This window comes from Cetorhinus maximus, chromosome 21 (assembly GCF_964194155.1).
Source record: "Cetorhinus maximus chromosome 21, sCetMax3.hap1.1, whole genome shotgun sequence".
In the NCBI taxonomy this organism is placed as follows: Eukaryota; Metazoa; Chordata; class Chondrichthyes; order Lamniformes; family Cetorhinidae; genus Cetorhinus; species Cetorhinus maximus.
The window spans coordinates 16313739-16334521 of NC_135899.1; the positions used below are offsets into that span (position 1 = coordinate 16313739).

Below are 20783 nucleotides of genomic sequence, written 5' to 3' on the forward strand. Positions count from 1 at the left end.
ATGCACAAAGCTGTGTGCCTTCATGAAGAGAGTGTCCGTGACCTCATGGATGCATTTGTGGGTGGAGGCTTGCAATATCCCACAGAGGTCTCCTGTGGAGCCGTGAAAGAAGCCATTGGCATAAAAATTGAGCGCCGTGGTCACTTTCACGGCCATGGGCAATGCATGCCCTCTACGTCCCCGGAGGGGCCAAATCCTGCAGCAGCTAGCAGATGTGACTGACCAGTTTCCTGTGCGCAGTCTTTGGCGACACTGGTGTTTGGTGACCTGCAGAGGCCCGATTCCAATCATGTCAATGTGGCTGCATCTGAACTGTCTCAGCTGCAGAGGAATGGTCACTTTATACAGGTCTCCCCTAGACCGTGGCCACTTCCCTCCCCACCCCAGCCCACATGTGCTTGCGCACTACCGTCGACCACAGTGCAGCCCTTCCCCACCGCCACCAAGTCACCTCAACCACAGGGCAGTCCTTGCCCCGGCACCGTACTGTCAGCTGGCCGGGGAAAAAGCGACCGGCCTGTGCCCTCGCCTGAAAGTGCAGGTGGCCCTCGTGAGCACTGCACAACATCACTGTGCACTCAGCTCTGAATTCCCCTCGAAGTGCCGCTCGCCTTATATACGCTGTTGTGAGACACGTCGGTGAGTTTGGATGATCCAGCGGGAGGTGGGAGGGGTGGGCGGGGGGGCGCATGGAGGGAGTTTGATTCCGGCAGGCTGGGCTTATAATAATATGCAGATGTGTTACAATGAGGTTCCCGACCTCTGCTGGCAGGAAATGTGGCCCGCCATTGACGGGCACAGCGGACGATCGCAAACTGGTTTTGCAACGTCGTGAAACCGATTTTTGGCCTTCTCGTTATATTGCCCGCTCACGCTGCCAAACACACCCACCACCTGCGGGCACAGAAAATTCCGGCCTTTGTCTTCGGTCCCCACTACAAACTCCGTCCCTTAGCTATCGAGTCAGCCCCTCCCCCTGAGAATTTACTGAGGCTGAACCAGACGCGGTCACAATCTCGATGTCAGGCCTGGCCCCGAGATGAGCTTCCGACCTCATATCCACTCCATCAAGAAGACCAACTTCACCCTTGCCTCAGCTGTTCTGCTGCTGAAACCCTCATACATGCCTTTTTTGAACCCCTAGGCTTGATACTCCAGACTGGCTTCCCTTATCCAACACCCTCCAAAAACTTAAGCTCATCCAAAGCTTTGCTCCATGTCCCATTCCCCAATCAATCCTGTGCTGGCTGAACTACATTGGCTCTCAGTCTGACAGTGCTTTGATTTTAAAATTCTCGTTCTTGTTTCCAAATCCCTCCATGGCCTCTCCCCTCCCTATCTCTGTAATCTCCTTCAACCCCACAACCCTCCAAAGTACCTTGGCTCCTCCAGTCCTGGCCTCTTGTGCATCCTTGACTTAATTGTTCTTCCATTGGTGGTTTGTGCCTTGAGCTGCTTAGGCCCCAAGCTCTGGAATTCCCTCTACACCTCTCCACTTCTCTAACTCACTTTCCTCTTAGCCTCTTCTTAAAGCCTACCTCTTTGACCGAGCTTTTGGTCACCTGACCTAATATCGTCTTACACGACACGAGTGTCAAATTTTGTTTGATAATGCTCCTGTGCAGCACCTGAGGATGCTTTGTTACACGAAATTAAAGTTGTTGTTCGCATTTCCATTATTGATAAGTTTGCTGTTAGTTGTGTGACAATGATCGGTGGGGTGGAGTAGGGGCAGGGGGGTGTAATGAGGTCTGTCGCAATATAGGAAGAGATGCAGTTGTCCCCCAACATGGGGAAGTTGCGGGTGGAGTGGGGAGGAGGGCGGTGAGGGTTATTTGACAGTAACCCACCTGATGGGAACCTGATCGGTGCCAACCATGAGAGTCAGCGTGAAGTAAAATAAGGCAGGGGTGTAATTGGTGACCCGCCAACACCTAGTCATTTTCACAGTGAGTGGGCTATGTTTATATCACTCCCTATGGTTCAATGCTTAATCCTAAGAGTGAGAATTCTCCTCACTGCTTTTTGCCATTTCTCTAGGAAATCTTTTAGACCAGGACTAAGCCCTGCAGTCGCTGACAGGCTGGCATTTGATTTACACATCTGCGCTGGCCTCTGCAAAGTAGCTCTCGTGCTATAATGTTCTCTTATTTGTGGTTCTACCACAGCCTGTGGCAGCCAGTATGAGACTCAGAGCTTCTTTTACTGATGTGCTGAGGCGCATTTCTCTGAACCTCTTTTCATTGAGCACCCGCAATTAAGCCATGGCTTAGTGGAACCATTAACGGACTGGCTGGTGGGTTTTCAGGTCATTCTGGATGGATCAAGCGAGATGGGCCGAATGGCCTCGCTCATCTGTAATTTTCCCTTGTTTACTTGCATAGTGCAGCGCGTTTAAAGGGAAACTAACACACAATAACCTGACTTAAGTCATGAAGTGGGGGTGGGGGTGGGGGTGGGGGGGACGGACGGGGTGAAGCAATATGTGGTAATATTTCACCAACACATATCAGTTGGGATTTTCTGACGCAGCATCTAGCACAGGAGGGGGTATCTGGGAAAATTCCTGTGTCAGACCACCACTTTCTGACCACAAAACTGATGCAGAGAGACCGTGGTTGGCCGATGTTTCGAATTGTCACAGGGAGCCGTGTTTTACGCTGACTTTCACCTAAAACTTTCAACGATTCAGCACAACATTGACCCCGTGCATTGTTGCAATATTCTGCCGTGGCTGAATTTCTACTGAAGCCAGTTCCCTGTAAAACTTCCAGCTGGCAAGTTTTTTGAATCTTCTTTCATCACCCAAATCCTCTTTAGTTACTTTCTGTTCTGTCTGCAGTTGCCTTATCTGAATTCTCTGGCACCCCTTGAAGACAGCGAGTTCCAAATGTCATTTCCAGTCACTGCACTTTAGTTTTAAAAAAGTTGTTCTTCCTCACAAGACCCTTGCACCCCTTGCTCAAACCTTAAATCTGTGTCTTTTGTCACCGCTACAAACACCATTCCCTAGCTATCGACTTCAGCGCTCTCCCTGGCAACGATCTAAGGCTGAACCAAACTCTTCGTAATCCCTTCACATTAAAAATGGAATCTGAAGTCTTCCATAGGCAAAAACAAAAGACACAGGAGCAGGATGATAAAAGGAGGAATGAAGCTGATTAGGGACCCAAAAGCTCGGATTTACACAAGGGGCAGGATTTTGCCCTGGGCAGGGGTGTTCAGCGGGGGCGATCGGGAAGCCCACAGCTGCCCATGATTGGCCCCGCACCGCGATTTCACGCGGGCAGGTCAATCAAGGCCCGCCTTGCGTGGATCGCGAGCGGCGGCGCTGAGCGGTGCCTATGCGGGCGGGGTGGGGGAGGGGAGGAGGGAGAGCTGGGCCTAGCGTGCAGTTCACGCATGTGCGAGAAAGAGCGCTTCAATCTCCCTGAGGCAGCTCCGTGCCTCAGGGAGATTGAAGTGCTGTGTTAAAAAAAAAATTATAATCTCTAATACTCTGTCACGTGAGCTGGGACATGTTTTTAATTCAAAAATAACGTTTTATTTAATGTTTATTTGTTTTAGATCCCGCTCGTGGATGAAGTTTCCTAAAAAATGTTAAAGGCCGCTTGGCCTTTTCTCCCGCCCGCCAACCATTAGGCCGGTCGGGCAGTGTACATTTGAATTTAATTAGATTGTTAATGGCCTTAATAGGCCTTTTAATTATCGGTGGACGCGCAGCCAACTGTGGCACGCTCCCGCCAAACGAAATATTATGAGACTGCGATGGCGGCGGGACGCACATCCGACGTCACCTTGCATCATTTTTATGCTCGGACGTGCTGGGCATGCCCCTGCACACCGAGCGTAATATTCTGCCCATGGAGACAGGGTAACTAAATGAATATTTTGCACCTTTCTTTACCAAGGAAGAAGACGCTGTCAAAGTCATAGTGAAAAAGGAGGTAGTCGAGACATTTGATGGGGTTAAAAACTGATAAAAGGAGGTATCACAGGAGGTGATGGCTTAGTGGCATTGTCACTGGACTGGTGTTCCAGGGACCCAGAGCAACGCTCTGGGGACCTGGGTTCGAATCCCACCACGGCAGAGGGTGAAATTTAAATTCAATAAAAAAATCTGGAATTAAAAGCCTGACGATGACCATGAAGCCATTGTTGTAAAAATCCATCTGGTTCACTAATGTCCTTTAGGGAAGGAAATCTGCCATCTTTACCTGGTCTGGCCTAGATGTGACTCCAGACCCACAGAAATGCGGTTGACTCTTAAAATGCTCCTTGAACAAGGGCAATTAGGGATGGGCAATAAACACTGGCCTACGAAGCTCACACCCCATGGTGGGGGGGAAGAAAAGATAGGGCAGCTGTACTGAGAGTTTTCAAGTCACCAGGACCGGGGAATGTCTCTGAGGAAATCGCAGGGGCACTGGCCATAATTTCTCAATCCTCCACAGGTGTGGTCCTGGAGGATGGCAGGTGTTTTGTTTAAAACAGGGTGTAAGGATGAGCCCAGCAACTACCGGCAAGTCAGTCTAACCCCGGTGGTGAAACCCTGGGAAGCTTTCAGAAACTACAGCCTGAATTTTCCTTACCCAGTCGTGGCGAGCTATTCAAACATTCATCGGCTGCGGCAGGCCCGCAAGGTCTTGCCAGCAGGAGGGGTTGGAAAATTCCGGACTGTAACTCGTGACAAAATTAAATGTGGCTAATTAAGGAAAGCCAGCGCAGATTTGTTCAGGGCAAGTTGTGTTTCACCAACTTGCTCGAGTTTTTTTGATGAGGTAACGGAGAGGGTTGATGAGGGTAATGTTGTTGACGCGGTGTACACAGGCATTCAAAAGGATTTGATAAGTGCTGCATAATGGATTTCCGAGCAAAGTTAGAGCTCATGGAATAAAGGGGACGGTAGCAACGTGGATATGGAATTGACTTGAGTGGCAGGAAATGGAGGGTAGGATTTTCCAGCCCTTCCCACCAGCAGGATCTTCTAGTCCCGGTGGAGTCGACGGAGATTCGAATGGCACACTGCAGCCATAGCAGGGTAACCCGCCACAACGGGGCCGGGAAGCCCCGGCTGGAAAGTAGCGGCAAATGGATGTTTTTCGGAATAGAGGATGGTTAATTGTGGGGTTCCCCAGGGGCCAGTGTCAGAACCATCTGAAGATATGCTAATGACCTAAGCCAGGATTTTTTTGGCCCCGCACACGGCTGGGATTTTCCGGTGCCACCATGGACTTTTGGTTGGCTCTCCAAATTTTCCATTCCAGCATGACGAGTCCCGCCAGGGGTGGGACTGGAAAATCCTGACCCTGGACTTAGGTGTAGAGGGCCCAATTTCAAAATTTGCAGACGACATAAATGTTGGGAGTATTGTGACCTGTGAGGAGGACAGTGTCAACCTTCAAAAGGACATAGGCAGGTTGATGGAATGGGGTTACAAGTGACAGATGTAATTTAATGCAAAGACATGTGAAGTGATTCATTTTATAGCATCGTAGAATGGTTTCAACACAAGAAGGCAATTCTTGGTAGGGATAATGGGGAGAGACAATATAGAATAAAGGGTACAATTCTAGAAGGGGTGCAGGAGGAGGGGGACTTAGGGGTATGTGTGCATAAACCATTGAAGGTTGCAGGGCAGGTTGAGAGAGCAAGTAATCAAGCATACAGCATCCTAGGCTTTATAAATAGGAGCATAGAGTACAAAAGCAAAGAAGTTATGATAAGCCTGTATAAAACACTGGTTCAGTCTCAACTGGAGGATTGCATCCAGTTCTGGGCATCGCACTTTAGGTGTGATGTGAAGGCGTTGGAGAGAGTGCAGAAACGATTCACAAAACTGGTTTCAGTGATGACGTGTGTCAGTTATGGGGTGGATAGGTTGGAGAAGTTGGGGCTGTTCTCCCTGGAGGGGAAAGGTTGAGAGGAGATTTGATAGAGGTGTTCAAAATCACGAAGGGTCTGGGCAGAGTGGATATGGCAATACTGTTCCCATTGGTGGGATGATTAAGAACCAGAGGACACCGAGAATAAGGTGATTTGCGAAAGAAGCAATGGTGACATGAGGAAAAAAACTTTTTTTCTAATGCAGCGAATGATTAGGACCTGGAGTGCACTGCCTGAGAATGTGGTGAAAGCAGGTTCCATTGTGGCTTTCAGTAGAGAATTAGACCATTATCTGAAGAGCAAATATTTGCAAGGCTAAGGGAAAAGGCAGGAGAGTGACACTGGGTAAATGACTCTTGGAGAAAGCCACTGAGCAGCCAGGGAGAAGGTAAGTTTATAAGGTAAATGGGCAGGATTGGAGGGGTGGCGTAGGATGGGTCAGGAAGATCGGGTGGTCAGCGGTGGGGGCGGGGTTGAGTGGTCAGGGTTGGGGGGTAGATAGTTGGGGTGGGGGTGTCGTTGCACAGTCAGTGGTGGTGGTCGAGGTTTGAGGAAGACAGTCGGGAGGGGGCAGTGGGGGTGTAGTCAGGGCGGTCGGGGGTTTACATGGGTGGTTGGAGAAGTAGTCGGAGGGGTGGGGGGTGTAGTCGGGGTGTCCTGTGGGGGTCGCGGCGTCCTGTGGGTGCTCAGGGTGTAAGGGCATACCTGGGGGGAAGAAGGAGAGAGAGTTGGGGAGTCGTAGTGTTGAGGGGGGGGTCAGGGGGTGTGGGAACATTGGGGATTGTGGGTGGAGTTCTGTGGCCTATGGGGGAGGGGCGGGGTTTATGGGGGGAGTCCTGTGGCCTGTGGGAAATGGGAGGGGTGTTGGTGGGGGAGTTCTGTGGGGATTGGGTGTGGGTCAGTGCTATATTTAACCAAAAGCTAGAAGTGGTTTTAATTCTTCTAACCTTTTCTGGGTAACTATTGATTTAACACAGTCGGAACCATCCGAAGTTTGTGATTTAAATCACATTATCGGATGGTTCCCTGTGCAGGGCAATCATGCATCGGGGTGGGGGGAATTCTTGGGTAATTGCCGTCAATCCCTACCTGGGACCCTCGGTGGTGGGGGGGGGGGAGGGGGGTGCACTAGCACATCTTTGTGGTACCTCCCCAGTTACACTGCCCCGGAGATCGGAAGTTATGATTCTATGGTTGGTGTCACAGCTCACTTAAAGATGAACTTTCAGTCTCATATCTGTCACTAAGACCACCTTTTTCCCTCTCTGTGGCATTATCTGCTTCTTGACCTGTCTATTCCAATGCCCTCCTGGCTGGTCTCCCACACTCTACCCTCTATAAGCTTGAGGTCATTCAAAAATCTGTTGCGCATCTCCTTATTTATACCAAGTCCCATTCACCCATTACCCCTGTGCTTGCTGACCTACACTGGTGCCCAGTTAAGTAGCACCATGATTTTAAAATTCTTAACCTTTATTTTGAAATACCTTCCATGGCCTCGTCCCTCTCTATCTCTCTAATCCCCTCAAGCCCCACAACCCTCCAAGATACCTGCGCTCCTCTAATTCCGGCCCCTTGAGCATCCGTGATTTTAATCGCTTCACCATTGTTAGGCCTCAGGACTTGTGGTGCGATGGGTAGTACCCCTGCCTCTAAGCCAGAAGCTCCTGGTTCAATTCCCACCTTGCTGGCCAAGGAAGGTGCCAAGCAGGTTGGGTATCAACCTGCAAACCCTTCCAATATATGCCACTGGCAGGCGGTAAGAGCAGGAGAGGTTCCTGGTCAGCCATGAGATGGAAAGAAATTACTGGCTGTGCCTTTCGATACTCGGCCCTGATCCCTGAAATACCCTCCCTGAAGCTCTCCACCTCTCTGCCTTTTGTTCCTCCCTTAAGATATTCTTTAAAACTTACCTCCTTGACTGAGCTTTGGGCCAATCGCCCTAATTTGGCTTGGCCATAATTTTGCCTGGTAACACTGGTCTGAAGAGCCTTGGAATACTGGACTACATTAACGTGGGTTACATTAATCTCAAGGTGTTATCTTTTATTTATCTTGTAATAATCTCTCAAAAGTTGTGAAATTATACTGAGTGTAACTAGGAAATCCTGCCGCTGCTAAATAGGCCGGTTAAAATAATGGACCAGGCTAGTAACTCTTAGGTACGTAAACCTTGCACGGTGCGATTTTAAGGTCAAAGTGCCTTAGAAAACAGCAGTTGGAGCAGATTTTCCAGTTCCTGTCCCTAGGGCTATTGGATCTTCAGGGCGCAGCAAACACAAGGGAAATCGAAAGCAAAATACAGCAGATGCTGGAAACCTGAGATAAAAACGGAAACTGCTGGAAATACTCAGCAGGTCTGGCAGCATCTGTGGAGAGAGAAACAGAGTCAATGGGCTGAATTTTCTGGATGCTTTGGGGATGGGCTGGGAGGCGGGAGGGCTGGCAAAATGGCAGGGGGAGGTTTCAGTGGAGGGGGTGGTGGGGGGAGTCCCCAAGTCTTCCCCTCACCATGCCACGTAAGCTGCCGACTTGGACGCCTGCCAGGCCGGCACGCTGAGCCACTGCCAGCGGTGGCACTGCTGAGGCAGCTGAGCTGCCAGCCTTCTGATTGGTCTAGCAGCTCTTGGGGCGGGCTGATACCCTTAAGTGGATGGCGGCCCAGGCAGCCACTTAATGGACCGCTGCTGGCACCATGCCGACTTGGATCTGGCTGCCAGCTGAAGAGGCCGTCTCCCACTTTCAGCCCCAGTGGCAGGACTTCACCATTACTGGCAAAATACAGCCAATGTTTCAGCTCGATGATCTTTTGGACAGAAGGAAAATTGGGTGGGGTGGGCTCCCATTCCTCCTGGTCGAAATTCCTGTAATCCCAAGCAACTCAACAGGAGCAGGAACTGAAAAATCTATCCACCTACTTATGAAGAGGTCACTCGAATCATTCAATGGTCAAAATGTTGTTCAGCTCGTGTGTAGATTGAAGAAACTTATTTTGTGCTCACATCAACAGACAGAAAACAGAGGCAAAATCAAGAAGCCACACCTGCGAATCCATGTGAAGAAGCTCAAGGCCACTCTGAGACATCTGTAAGTATTGGGATAAAAAAGACTTGAGGGCATCCCAAAGTCTGCTCCCTGTATCCTGACTCTCACCAAGTCCCGTTCACCCACCTCCCCTTTGCTCACTAACACAGATTGGCTCCCAGTCAAGCAACATGCCAATTTTAAAGTTCTCATGCTTGTGGTCGAATCCCTCCATGGTCTTGCCCTGCCCTACCTCTGTAATCTCCTCCACCCCCACAACCCTCTAAGATACCTGTGCACCCCTAATTCTGGCTCCTTGTGCATCCCTGATTTTAATTGGACCGCAATTGGTGGTCGTACCTTCAGCTACCTAGGTCCAAGACTCTGGAATTCCCTCCCTTTACCTCTCTGTCACACTACTTCTCTCTCCTCCCTCAAGCCGCTTCTTAAAACCTATCTTTTTGACCAGGCTTTCGGCCTTCTGCCCTAATATCACCACATGTGCCTCCGTATCTAATTTTGATTTATAATGCTCTTCTGAAGTGCCTTGGGATGTTTCATTATAGTAAAGGTGCAGCATAAATATAAGTTCTTGCTGTTGAGTGTTCATTGTAGAGTGTTAACTAACAGTACCATTAAGTGTAGCTGCAGCGGAACATTAACGACCATACCTTTCCACTATGGTTACAACCCCACCCTTCACACCTCTGCCCTGCTCTTTTAGCCACAGTTTTTATATGACTGGTCCAGTTCAGTTTCTGGTTAATGGTAACCCCCAGGGATGTTGATAGTGGGGGATTCAGCAATGGTAATGCCATTGAATATCAAGGGGTGATGGTTAGATTCTCTCTTGTTAGACATGGTCATTGCCTGGCACTTGTGTTGCAAATTAAATCCAATTAATTAATAAAGAAAAAAGCCTGTACCTGAAATTAGTGTCAGCAATGATGACCATGAAACTATCGTCGATTGTCATAAACCCATCTGGTTCACTAATGTCCTTGAGGGAAGGAAATCTGTCGTCCTTACCTAGTCAAGGCCTACATGTGACCCCAGACCCACAGCTTGACTCTTGACAGACCTCTGAAATGGCCTACCAAGTTCAAAGGCATTTGGGATTGGACAACAAATGCTGGCCTTGCCAGTGATGCCCACATCCCATGAAAGAATAAAAAAAAATCAAAGAAGATATGACACCAAGCCACAAAATGGGGTATTAGGTCAGGTGGCCAAAACCTTGGTCAGAGAGGCAGGTTTGAAGAAGTATTTTAAAGAATGAAAGCTAGAAAGAGAGGCAGAGAGGTGTAGGGAGGGAATTACAGAGCTTGGGGCCTAGGCAACTGAAGGCACGGTTGCCAATGACGGAGATTAGAGATTGGGAGGGCCAAGGGCATGGAGGGATTTTAAAACAAAATTGAGAAGTTTGAAATGAAGATGTTGCTTAACCAGGAAGCAATGTAGGGTGGGGATGGGAATTGGGATTCTGGGTGGGGCTCAGTACCCCTGGGTCTCTCCCACACCCTCTCTTTCTCACCCCACTTCCTTTTATCTCTTTTGGAAAGTTCTGATAGGAAGGAGGCGCTTTGTGAACCCCAGCCCTTCCCATCATTGAATTAGTCCGAGAGATGAAGATAGTTGTTTGAAGATTTGACTGATTAAGTTTTTTATTGATATTTGAAGGAGGCAATGCCACTGCAAGCAGCATCTGAAGGAGACGGGGCAAACCCGAGGTACTCATTTTTACTGATCAGTTACTCTATATCGTTGTGTATTTAAGAATTTAAGCTGAGCCTCCCAATTCAATTGGATGGTTGTGAGGGGGGGTCAAGTGGGCAGCATCGAATTTCCCTAGGGGATTCCACTGGTCTCTCACTGAATTCACGGGGCTGGGGAGGTGGGGGCAGGCAACTTGTGTGGCATTTCCAGGCATGGATTTCTAACTGTGCATTATCTTTCTTCTGTAGAAATCCTGTTAGTGGGGAGGAATCATGTCAAACCTAGCAACACTATCAGCAGCAAGGAAGCATCCCAAATCCAGGAATGCCATCCCCGGGCAGAAACAGTCAGAAAGGAAGCATTCCAAGATCTAGGACCACTAATGCCAGGATGCAAGCATCCCAAATCAAGGAGCACTCTTGCCGGGGAGGAACCATCCCAAATCTAGGAACACCAATCTTGGGAAGGAGCCATACTGTTGCCCCCTCTGTGCTGTTTCCACCTCATTTTATATCAAGCTCAGCCTCCATTCACTGACAACTTTATTTACTCCTGCTGTGCACTTTCAACTTCTGCTGTTTCCAAAATATTTCAACCGTTGAGTGTGCAGAGGTTGAGCAGGATACTTCCTCCACTGGTCTTGGTGCTGTAATATTGGGCCACACCTCTCGCCAATGGATCGTCTCCAGCTGAACTCCTCGTAGGCTGCCATTTTAAACGAAAGCAGGCTCCCCCTTTCACCTGCGAGCCCATGCCAGTCGCAGAGTGAGAATTTTGATGCCAGGCCAGCGAGTGTGGATCCAGGACCAAAAAGCCGAATGCCTCTTTCTCACTGGCACGCAGCACCCGTGTACATATTTGGTCCGGCCGCTGTTTGGTGCTATCCGAAGAAACTGATGAGCTCCCGTCAGGCTCACACCCACCAGGCCGCAGGGTTTTGACTACGACTAGGCGTGGACCACAGACCCTCAAGATTCACCAGACCCCACTCCCAGACCTCTGACTCCGTGGTGCAGTCACCAGGACACACTTGGGAAGAAAAGTGAAGGCTCCCCCGAGACTCTGTCTATGTGGGCGTTTGGGTGGGGGTAGGGGGTTAGTGATGTAAATAGTTCAAAAACAAACATCATGTAAATAGTCAAATATATAGTTTTATATTGATGTTAGGAAGCATACTTGGGGGGGGTGGGGGGCATAGTATAAAGGGTTAACAGAATGGATATGCCAATCTACGAGGTACATGCTGATGTAGCACTGACATTAGGCAGTCATGTACTGGGTGCTGTAGGCAGTGGACAGGTAACTCTGAGGGGACATATGCCTTCCCTGTAACACAGGCACATACTGTCAGTACTGTAAAGAAACTAGTTTTTAAGTAAAAGGGCCCACAGCTCTTCCTTGTAAGGTTCCTGGTTTAGCACATTCCACAACATTAGGTGCAACAGCTCTCTCAAAGGCAAATCTGCCAGGCACGCATCAAGCAGAGGTCACTTGGCTGGCCTGGGCACTTTTTCCAGATGGAAAAAAAAATGAAGGGACACTTTGGCATGGGGTATGGTACAAGCAGGCAGGGAGCGCTGACGAACTTGTGGGGGTGGAGGGCAGCTGCTGGTGAACCTCAGATCGGGCAGCCGAGAGCGCAACCATGTAGATGCACACTGCGCATGTGCAAAATTTAAAGACCTGAATTACTGGAAAGACAGCATCCCAGCAACATAAACCTGGGACACGGGACAATCGCTTCAATTACCGGATGATCCTGTAAAATCTGGGGAGGTTGGTGACCGTGCACCAAAAGCTCCACTTCAAGGATGCTTGCAAGTGTGGAATGAAAGCCTGAAATATCGATCCTTGCTCCTGGGAGACACTAGCTGACCACAGAGGAAGTCACCAAGCTGTGAGACGATGTCTGTCCTTGGCTTGCTGCATTGTTCCAGTGAAGCCCAACGCAAACTGGAGGAACAGCACCTCATCTTCCGACTAGGCACTTTACAGCCTTCTGGGCTGAATATTGAATTCAACAACTTTAGATCTTAAACTCCCCCTCCCCACCATCCCCACCCCGTTTCTTCCCCCTCCCTTTTGTTTTTTTTCAATAATTTATATAGATTCTTCTTTTCCTACCTATTTCCATTATTTTTAAATCTACAACTAATACCTTGTTAGTCTTTCCACCCCACCCCCACTAGAGCTGTACCTTGAGTATCCTGCCATCCATTCTTAATTAGCACTTTTCTTAGATAATATCACCACCTTCAACACCTCTTTGATCCTTTTGTCTGTGACATCTTTTGATTATCTGCTCCTATCACTGCTTGCTTGTCCCTACAACCACCCCACCCTCAACTTCTCTCCCCCCGCCCCCCCACCTTAAACCAGCTTATATTTCACCTCTCTCCTAACTATACTTGAGTTCTGTTGAAGGGTCATGTTGGACTCGAAACATCAACTCTTTTCTTCTCCACCAATGCTGCCAGACCTGCAGAGTTTTTCCAGGTAATTCTGTTTTTGCAGTGGTTATAGTGGCTTGGCAACATTGAAAAAAAACAAGAACCCGCAGTGACACCTGATAACCACTTCACAGCCACTTGTGGTAGGACCTATCTCTCATGGATTTGTCCCTTCAGCCAACAAAAAAAGTGAATCAAAGGAAGGCTTCCCACCCCCAACGGATTTACGTCAACAACCTACGGAGATGGAAGAAGGCTGCGGAGGACCTTTAAGTGTGCACATCCTGCCCCATTTGAACGACTGACCAGATGTATTCCACATCCACCACCCCCCCCCACCCCGCCCCCCATTTGGCTGACTCTTGGCACAGGACTGCTTTGAGCAGACAACTTATCTAATAAGCATTCAGTACAACAGGCAGTCAGACCAATGTTGAACAAATATCTAACAAAGTTCAATTTAGTCTGTTAATCAAATGGAGCACCCAATGCTTCAGACTGGATTTTATGAGGGATATTAGTGTTAATACGGCAACCTGAAAATCCAGAATCAGGTTTGCAGTGTCTATAGGCATAAACCTACTTAAAAAAAATTGAAGAGCAATGTGGTAGAAGTTCCCCTGTGTCCCCTCCAGCTGTAAAGTGTTGAGAAACCCTAGCCTGCATTGTTTTGGCTCAGGTTCAGCAAGATTTTAACTTCAATATCAAATACATTAAAATAAAGTCCAGTGGAGCACTGTTTAACAAGACTTGCGCATTCATTAAATACATTTGTGCAGTCCAGTGTATTCATGCGTATGATTTAATCATTTTATGCATTTTACATGATTACTGCAAACAGTTGGCCCAATGGCAATGTTGTTATAATCCCCAACCAGACCCACAAGTTTGGTTACAATCCAGTCAGGGGCAGTAACATTTTTATTTCAAAGTAGACAAAGGTTGAGAATCCCAGTTGTTTGCTAAGAGAATAAAACAACAAGATTCCACAGCTTCAAACAACCAATGGGGTTGGTAGGTATAACTTCAGTAGTTTTCGGGTGTGCAGGCAGAGGCAATGTAAGATCAAAAGGCAGCTGCAAGCCTCCAACTGGCTTCACAGTGAAAGGAAAGTTATTTTTGAATTCGTAAGGTGAAAAGGCTTCGCCTGGTTTTTTGGTTAACTCCATGGGGTGCTGTTGCCTTAATGGAGATTAGTTTGGGAATTTGTTATAATGATGATCGTAGTAATTTGTAGCCATGTGTACATATATTTTAACCTGTGTAAATTAATAAAATGTTTCATTTAGTTTAATGTAAAATCTCGAGAACTAGTGGTCTGATTCCTGAGTTTAGAGTCATATCTCAAACATAACACTTAAACTTATAGGTTATGACAGTTGTTTCGAGTTTCCCTCTGGGATTTTTAAATAACTCCGCTTTACCAACTGCATCGGTCATAACATATACAAAGTCAAAAAAGTTAAATAATCTACAATATCTACCTTATAGTCTAAATAAGACATGCAGTAACAACTAAACTGTGGTCAAACATAATACCCTGCCCATTACATGGCAAATGCGACCAAGACAGATCCCACGGAATGTCAGCAACCCACCTTGACATCATCAATCACTGTGAGTTATAAAAGCCTTATTAACACTGTCTTCCTCCAGAGGCATTTCAATTCTTCCCTATAAAAGATCCAGCTTCTGAATTCCCTAAAAAGCTGCTCCAGCTCGGACAGCTCACTTCCCGGGATCAATCCCTCCTCCCGACACTGCATCCATTGGCTTCCTGAGGTGGCACTCCAGCACCTAGTCGCAGGCACAGTTCCAGCTCTTCAGCCAGGCCGAGCAGAACGCCACTGCCCCACAGGGTTACCCTTGTCCCAAAGGCCAGCAGCATGCGGTCAATGACCGACTATCACCTTACTCAGCTCCCCAGGGGCTTGTCTGAGCCCTAACTACATGGAGCCAACACACAGCATCACTTTTGCTGCCTGGAGCCTCTACAGCATCACTTTTGCTGCCTGGAGCCTCTTCCTCTGCTCCTCTCCCAGTGGTGTCCTTCCCCTGTGGTTCCTCCCAAGGGGTTTTTCTCTTCTCTATGGGTACTTCCCCACTGGTTCCTCCCCGGTAGATCTTTTCTCCAGTGGTTCTCTTCCCTGTCTCGGGACCCGCCCCTTTCATGGCACCATACTGGCTCCTGTGATCAAACTCTCGCGGCGCTTTACCCACACAGGCGCGTTGCTGTCACAGCGCCTGAGCTCCTTAACTGCAGGAGGAGAAACCCAGAACAGAGCATGCACAGTCAGGATCACTGGCGTGCACAGTGCATACACTGAAACTCGCGACCTGCCAGGGAATGTAGTCCTTAGCCTCCACCTGGCAAGCCCCACCTCCCCCTCCCCCGCCCACCCCACAACGCACCCCCCACCCCCCCCACCTCACCCCACCTCCTCAAAGAAAGGCAAGTCCACTTCATAAGTGCAACAGCCAATGACTTGTTCAATACCAGCAGTTTTATGGGAAGATGATTGTGTAGCGGTAATATCAGTGGACCAGCGGTCCAAGCTAATGCTCTGGGGACATGGGTTCAAATCCCACCAAGGCAGCTGGTGGAACTTAAATTCAATTAATAAATCAGGAATTGAAATCTATTCTCAGTGAGGGTTACTATGAAATGATCATTGATTCTCATAAAAACCCATCTGGTTATGTCCTTTAGGGAAGGAAATCTGCCACCCTTACCCAGTCTGGCCTATGTGTGACTACAGACCCACAGGAATGTGGTTGACTCTTAACTGCCCTATCCAACGTCCTAGAAAGCCACTCAGCTGAAGCGCAATTCAGGATGGGCAACAAATGTTGGCCTTGCCAGCGACGCCCGCGTCCCAGAAAGAATGAAGAAATAAAAAGGCTGGCCCCAATGGCTGGGATATCCCTCTCTTTAAAGCTAATGGTTAAAAACAGTCAAAGAACGAGGTATGTGAGAGTCCTCATGATGCACTCACAAGAGGTGGAAGCGATGAGGCCCATAAGGAGGCCAATCAGCTCCACATGAGAGGATCTTTGATTTGCTCACTTATTGCTGCGCACATATAGTGGGAGTTCATATCAGGAAAACCGTGGTTCTCCCAAGCCCCTATCCCAGAATGGGATTTTCTGCTCACTATTTTGGGGACAAAAAGGCCTGAATGTTACCACGGGTCAGCGTGAAGAGCAGGTCCCGAGCCCACACTTGCCGGCAGTGGGACCAGCTTGGCAGGCAGGCTGCTGGGACCGCCGGACTAGTCGGCATCTGAAGCCTCGTCAGCCTGGCCGGGAGAGGTAGGCGCTGCTGAGGCAGGCGAGAGAGTTTTAAAAAACTGTTTTTAAAAAATCGGGGCGGCAGTCGGGGGGTGGAATGAGCGTTCGAGTGGAAACCCCTCCAGGGAGATTACTAGACCCCATTGACAGCCCCGCTGCAACCCCCCACCTCTTTGGGCCATTGAGCCTCAGGTCCCAATATACTGCCTACAACCACCACCCCCCAACCTCCCCCCCCTCAAGGCTGCTGCAGTGGGGCTGTCTCCATTTAGCTATTGGCCTCCCCCCCGCCATCCCCTCCCACGTGGGGGGAGGGGTGTGGGAGGGGGGGTCATCGCACTCTCGGCAAATGCCGACAATCCCTGTAAAATGGCCCATAATTGGGCCTTTAATTATGTTAATTGGCTGCCAACCTCCTTGGACTATCTGAGCCCAGTCCCACTGTTGGGAAAATGCCCTGGCGAAGGGACCGTGTCAGGGAGCCAGCCCAATGTTGTTCCCTGCAATTTTACAGCTCCCCACCACTCCCATCCCCCCCGACCTCCCCGCCTGGCCAAAATCACAGGCGGTGTGCAGCAGCTTTGTAATTCTACACTCCCATAGAATATTTCACCTCTGTTACCATGCCTAATCTCACAATGGGTTTCTACAACATGAGTACAAAAGAATAGGTTCCTTATCCTTCGCTGTTGGGAGCGGAACCACTGCCAGTACACAAAACACACCCACACACACATCCACACATATTTAAACAAATAAGCAGATTAATGTTAAATAGAATTTGCAGCACACTGGAACATGCCGATAGTTATGCTCCACACGGTCCTCCTTCCAGCCTATTCATCCCATTCTATCAACATATTCTTCCATTCCTTATTTCTCCCCCATATCAATGCAATTGGATTCAACTACTCCAAGTTTCCACCACCTCCCTGAGAAATTGAGTTTATCCTGAATGCTTTACTGGCTTTATTGGTGACTGCCTTATATGTATGACCCCTGTTTGTGACTCTGTCCATAAGTGGAACCATCTTCTCGACATCATTAGGAGGTTGGACACAAGGGTAGGATTCATGGTTGAAAGACTGTGTGTGTTTTGTACACACGGGGCGGAACTTCCCCACCCTGCCCGCCACGGGTCTCGCGGCAGGTGGGAGCAGAGAATCCAGCGGCAGGTAAAAAAGTAGGCGTAAAAGTAGTTTGCGTTTCTGCCGATGGTGGGTTAACGGCAGGACGGTTATCCTGCTGCCGAGTGGCATGAATGCCATTTGCATCCATCAACATCTCGGGAATGCTCATTGAAACAGCTGCTCACCAGAAACTCGTGGCGCCTTCCAACCTTGCAGGAAATTGCATCGGCCTGAAACCTGTTTGTAAAGGAATGGCGTGCACACGTCAGACCTCAGTTTGCCCATGACTTTGAGGCGAGCGCGACAGAGCCTACCCGCCACTGTGCTGTGCCTGCCTTGTTGCGATGAACGCCACACTGCAGGGGCTTTAGGGTTGGTCTGCTCCTGCTCTGGCTCAGCTCATAGCACCCTCGCCTTTCAATCAGAAGGTTGTGGGTTCATGTCCCACTCCCGGAAACCAAGAACTGTGAATGTACTCGAAAGAGTTACATGCGATCTGTTGATAACTCGAAAGAGTTACAATCCACATCGGAACAGGACCGGTATTAAAAAAGGTCTGCTCCTGCTCTTTGTCTCCGTTGTTCAGAAGGACACCACTGCGCAGCGTGCTCGTGCACTGTACCCTTGCAGGGCTCCAATTTCAGACGGTGACCAGTACTGTGGGCAGGGTTGGAGAGCAGGGGTCTTCTGCTCCCCCCTCCCGTGGCTGCCATCGTTGTCCACCAGACAACACTGTGCAGTGGTTCTCAGCCAGAACTCCACTTTCAGAAGCACACATTTCTGTGTAGGGGGAGGGTGGGGTGATGCTCACAAGGGGGCAACGCTGAAGGAAGGCTGTGCAAGGGGTGTGAGGGGGGAAGGGGGCAGAATGGAAGGCAGAGGGGCAAGGAGGTGGAGGAGCCTGGGAACAATGGAAGGCAGAGGGTAGACTGAGGAGTGGAGCCCGACTAGGTTACATGAAACACTGACAAACAAGGGATAAAGGGATAACACATGTTTGAATGGGCGGGGATGCACGCAGTCTGTGGAGTAGGAAAGGGTGGGGAGTGTTGTTAGTGCAGCACAAGAGGGATAGGCTGCACAGAGACTTATAACGGGGGGTGTGGTTTGGGAGGGGGCACTGTAAACCTCAGTTATCAGGGCAATGGGGAACTCTGTGAAAGTCAAAATCCTTGGTCTGGAGCTTGCAGTCAGCAGTCAGAGAGTAGAGACTCTCCTGTGATGATGTGCAATGGAATCAGAGAATACGGACACTCCTGTGGTGATGTAGAAAGGAGTCAGAGAGTAGAGACACCCCTGGGGCTCTGTGGAAAGGAGTCAGAGAGTAGAGACTCTCCTGTGGTGATGTGGAAAGGAGTCAGAGAGTAGAGACACTCCTGTGGTGATGTGGAAAGGAGTCAGAGAGTAGAGACACTCCTGGGGCTCTGTGAAAAGGAGTCAGAGAGTACAGGCTGTCCAGGGTCTATGTGGACCTCACAGTCAGACGTCAGAGAGTGGACACAGCCTTGGGGCACACCGGGCAGGCTGCAGGAGTAATCATTGGGAGCACAGTGTACTCCAGCTCCAGGGAGGGACAAGGCCTGTGTGCTCAATAGGAATAATGCCCAGCTTGGTGTGGGGCTGTCTCACAGTCACTGTCCTTGGGCTTGTCCATCTCTGTACTGGGCTGCAGAATGAATGGTGATGGTAATGCTGCCTGTAGATTGGAAACACATAATAAAGTGGGTATGTGAAGCTCTCCTGGGGCGGGTTCTCCTCGGTAAGTAACTGTGGACACAGCCTCTAGGCGCGGAGGGCAGAGGTCCACATGGGGCATGGGGACATCAAAGGTGATGGGCTCGGGGAGGGGGAGGGGGAGCGGGAGGGTAGGAATGTCGACCACAGCAACTACAGGGGAGGCTGAAGAGCAACAGGAGGGAGCTCGGCCATCACATCGTGAGGTTCCAGGTATATCTCTGGCACATGGACAGTGCGAGAGGGAGCATTTCGAAGTAACAGTGGAGAACCACCAACTTGCTGTACCGCAGTTATGATGCAGTTATAAATCGAACGTACCAACGAATCTGGTTGGGTGGGGTCTGAGGCAGTGTGGGAGGAGCGCACTACTGGGCTAAGGGGTCCATTCAGGGGGGTGCCCTCTAAGAGTGAACAGGAGTCTGCTTAGAGAGATAGGAGGAAGACCTGCCTGCAAGGAAAGCCACTTAAAGCCAATGTCTTCATTAGCACTATTAAAGAAATCAGTGGCTTAACATCACAGTCACTATATCTCAAGAGTAACATATAAGAATTAAAAACTTGGGAATGCAGGCAATAGCGAAGGAGGCTCAGCTGCATCATATATGGCATTCCATCAATGAAGGCCTGTCACCTGTTTTCAGATGGTGACCAGTACTGTGGGCAGGGTTGGAGAGCAGGGGTCTTCTGCTCCCCCCCCCACCGTGGCTGCCATCGTTGTCCACCAGACAACACTGTGCAGTGGTTCTCAGCCAGAACTCCACTTTCAGAAACACACATTTCTGTGTAGGGGGAGGGTGGGGTGATGCTCACAAGGGGGCAACGCTGAAGGAAGGCCGTGCAAGGGGTGTGAGGGGGGAAGGGGGCAGAATGGAAGGCAGAGGGGCAAGGAGGTGGAGGAGCCTGGGAACAATGGAAGGCAGAGGGTAGACTGAGGAGTGGAGCCCGACTAGGTTACATGAAACACTGACAAACAAGGGATAAAGGGATAACACATGTTTGAATGGGAGGGGATGCACGCAGATTGTGGAGTAGGAAAGGGTGGGGAGTGTTGTCAGTGCAGCACAAGAGGGATGGGCTGCACAGAGACTTATAACAGGGGGTGTGGTTTGGGAGGGGGCACTGTAATTCATAAGTGGGCAACGGGCATCCATTCATTGACCATGTAAACTGATTGGGCATTACTATGCCGCATCAGAGATTGGAGCACTGAGCTAGTTTGGGTCTCGCATCTCATTTACACCTTATCATTTCCAGGCAGGGCTCCAGATGTTACACATCTGCGATGCCATCTTGGTCACCTTGATCTGTGCGCTAGCGTCTCAGGGACAAGGCGGCATCAGCCACCACACAAGTGGGGCAGAGAAAACTATAAACCCTTACAGTTGGCATACATTTCATATTCTGAGCTTCACTCTCTTGACCCTTTAATCATTAATGTCTTCAATGATTCATTTCAGAGGGAAGGCAAAAGCAGAATCGGATCCAGGGCTCAATGCTACATTTGTCAGGGTCCTGATGCAATAGTGGAGGTGAAGGAGGGGGAGGCGAT

At 49.4% G+C, this 20783-nt stretch overlaps 1 protein-coding gene across 3 annotated transcripts in view; it reads left to right on the forward strand.

Annotated features, from left to right (window-relative positions):
* LOC144695701 (SLAM family member 9-like) overlaps positions 1–13857 on the forward strand; it is a 46569-nt gene extending 32712 nt beyond the window's left edge. For all 3 annotated transcript variants that reach the window (XM_078566656.1, XM_078566657.1, XM_078566658.1), the window contains 4 exons: positions 8897–8973; positions 10591–10640; positions 10875–12533; positions 13141–13857. In XM_078566656.1, coding sequence (XP_078422782.1) covers positions 8897–8973; positions 10591–10640; positions 10875–10911 — 164 coding nt within the window. In that variant the 3' untranslated portion in view covers positions 10912–12533; positions 13141–13857. The remainder of the gene's footprint in view (positions 1–8896; positions 8974–10590; positions 10641–10874; positions 12534–13140) is intronic.
* The last annotated feature ends 6926 nt before the right edge of the window (positions 13858–20783 follow it).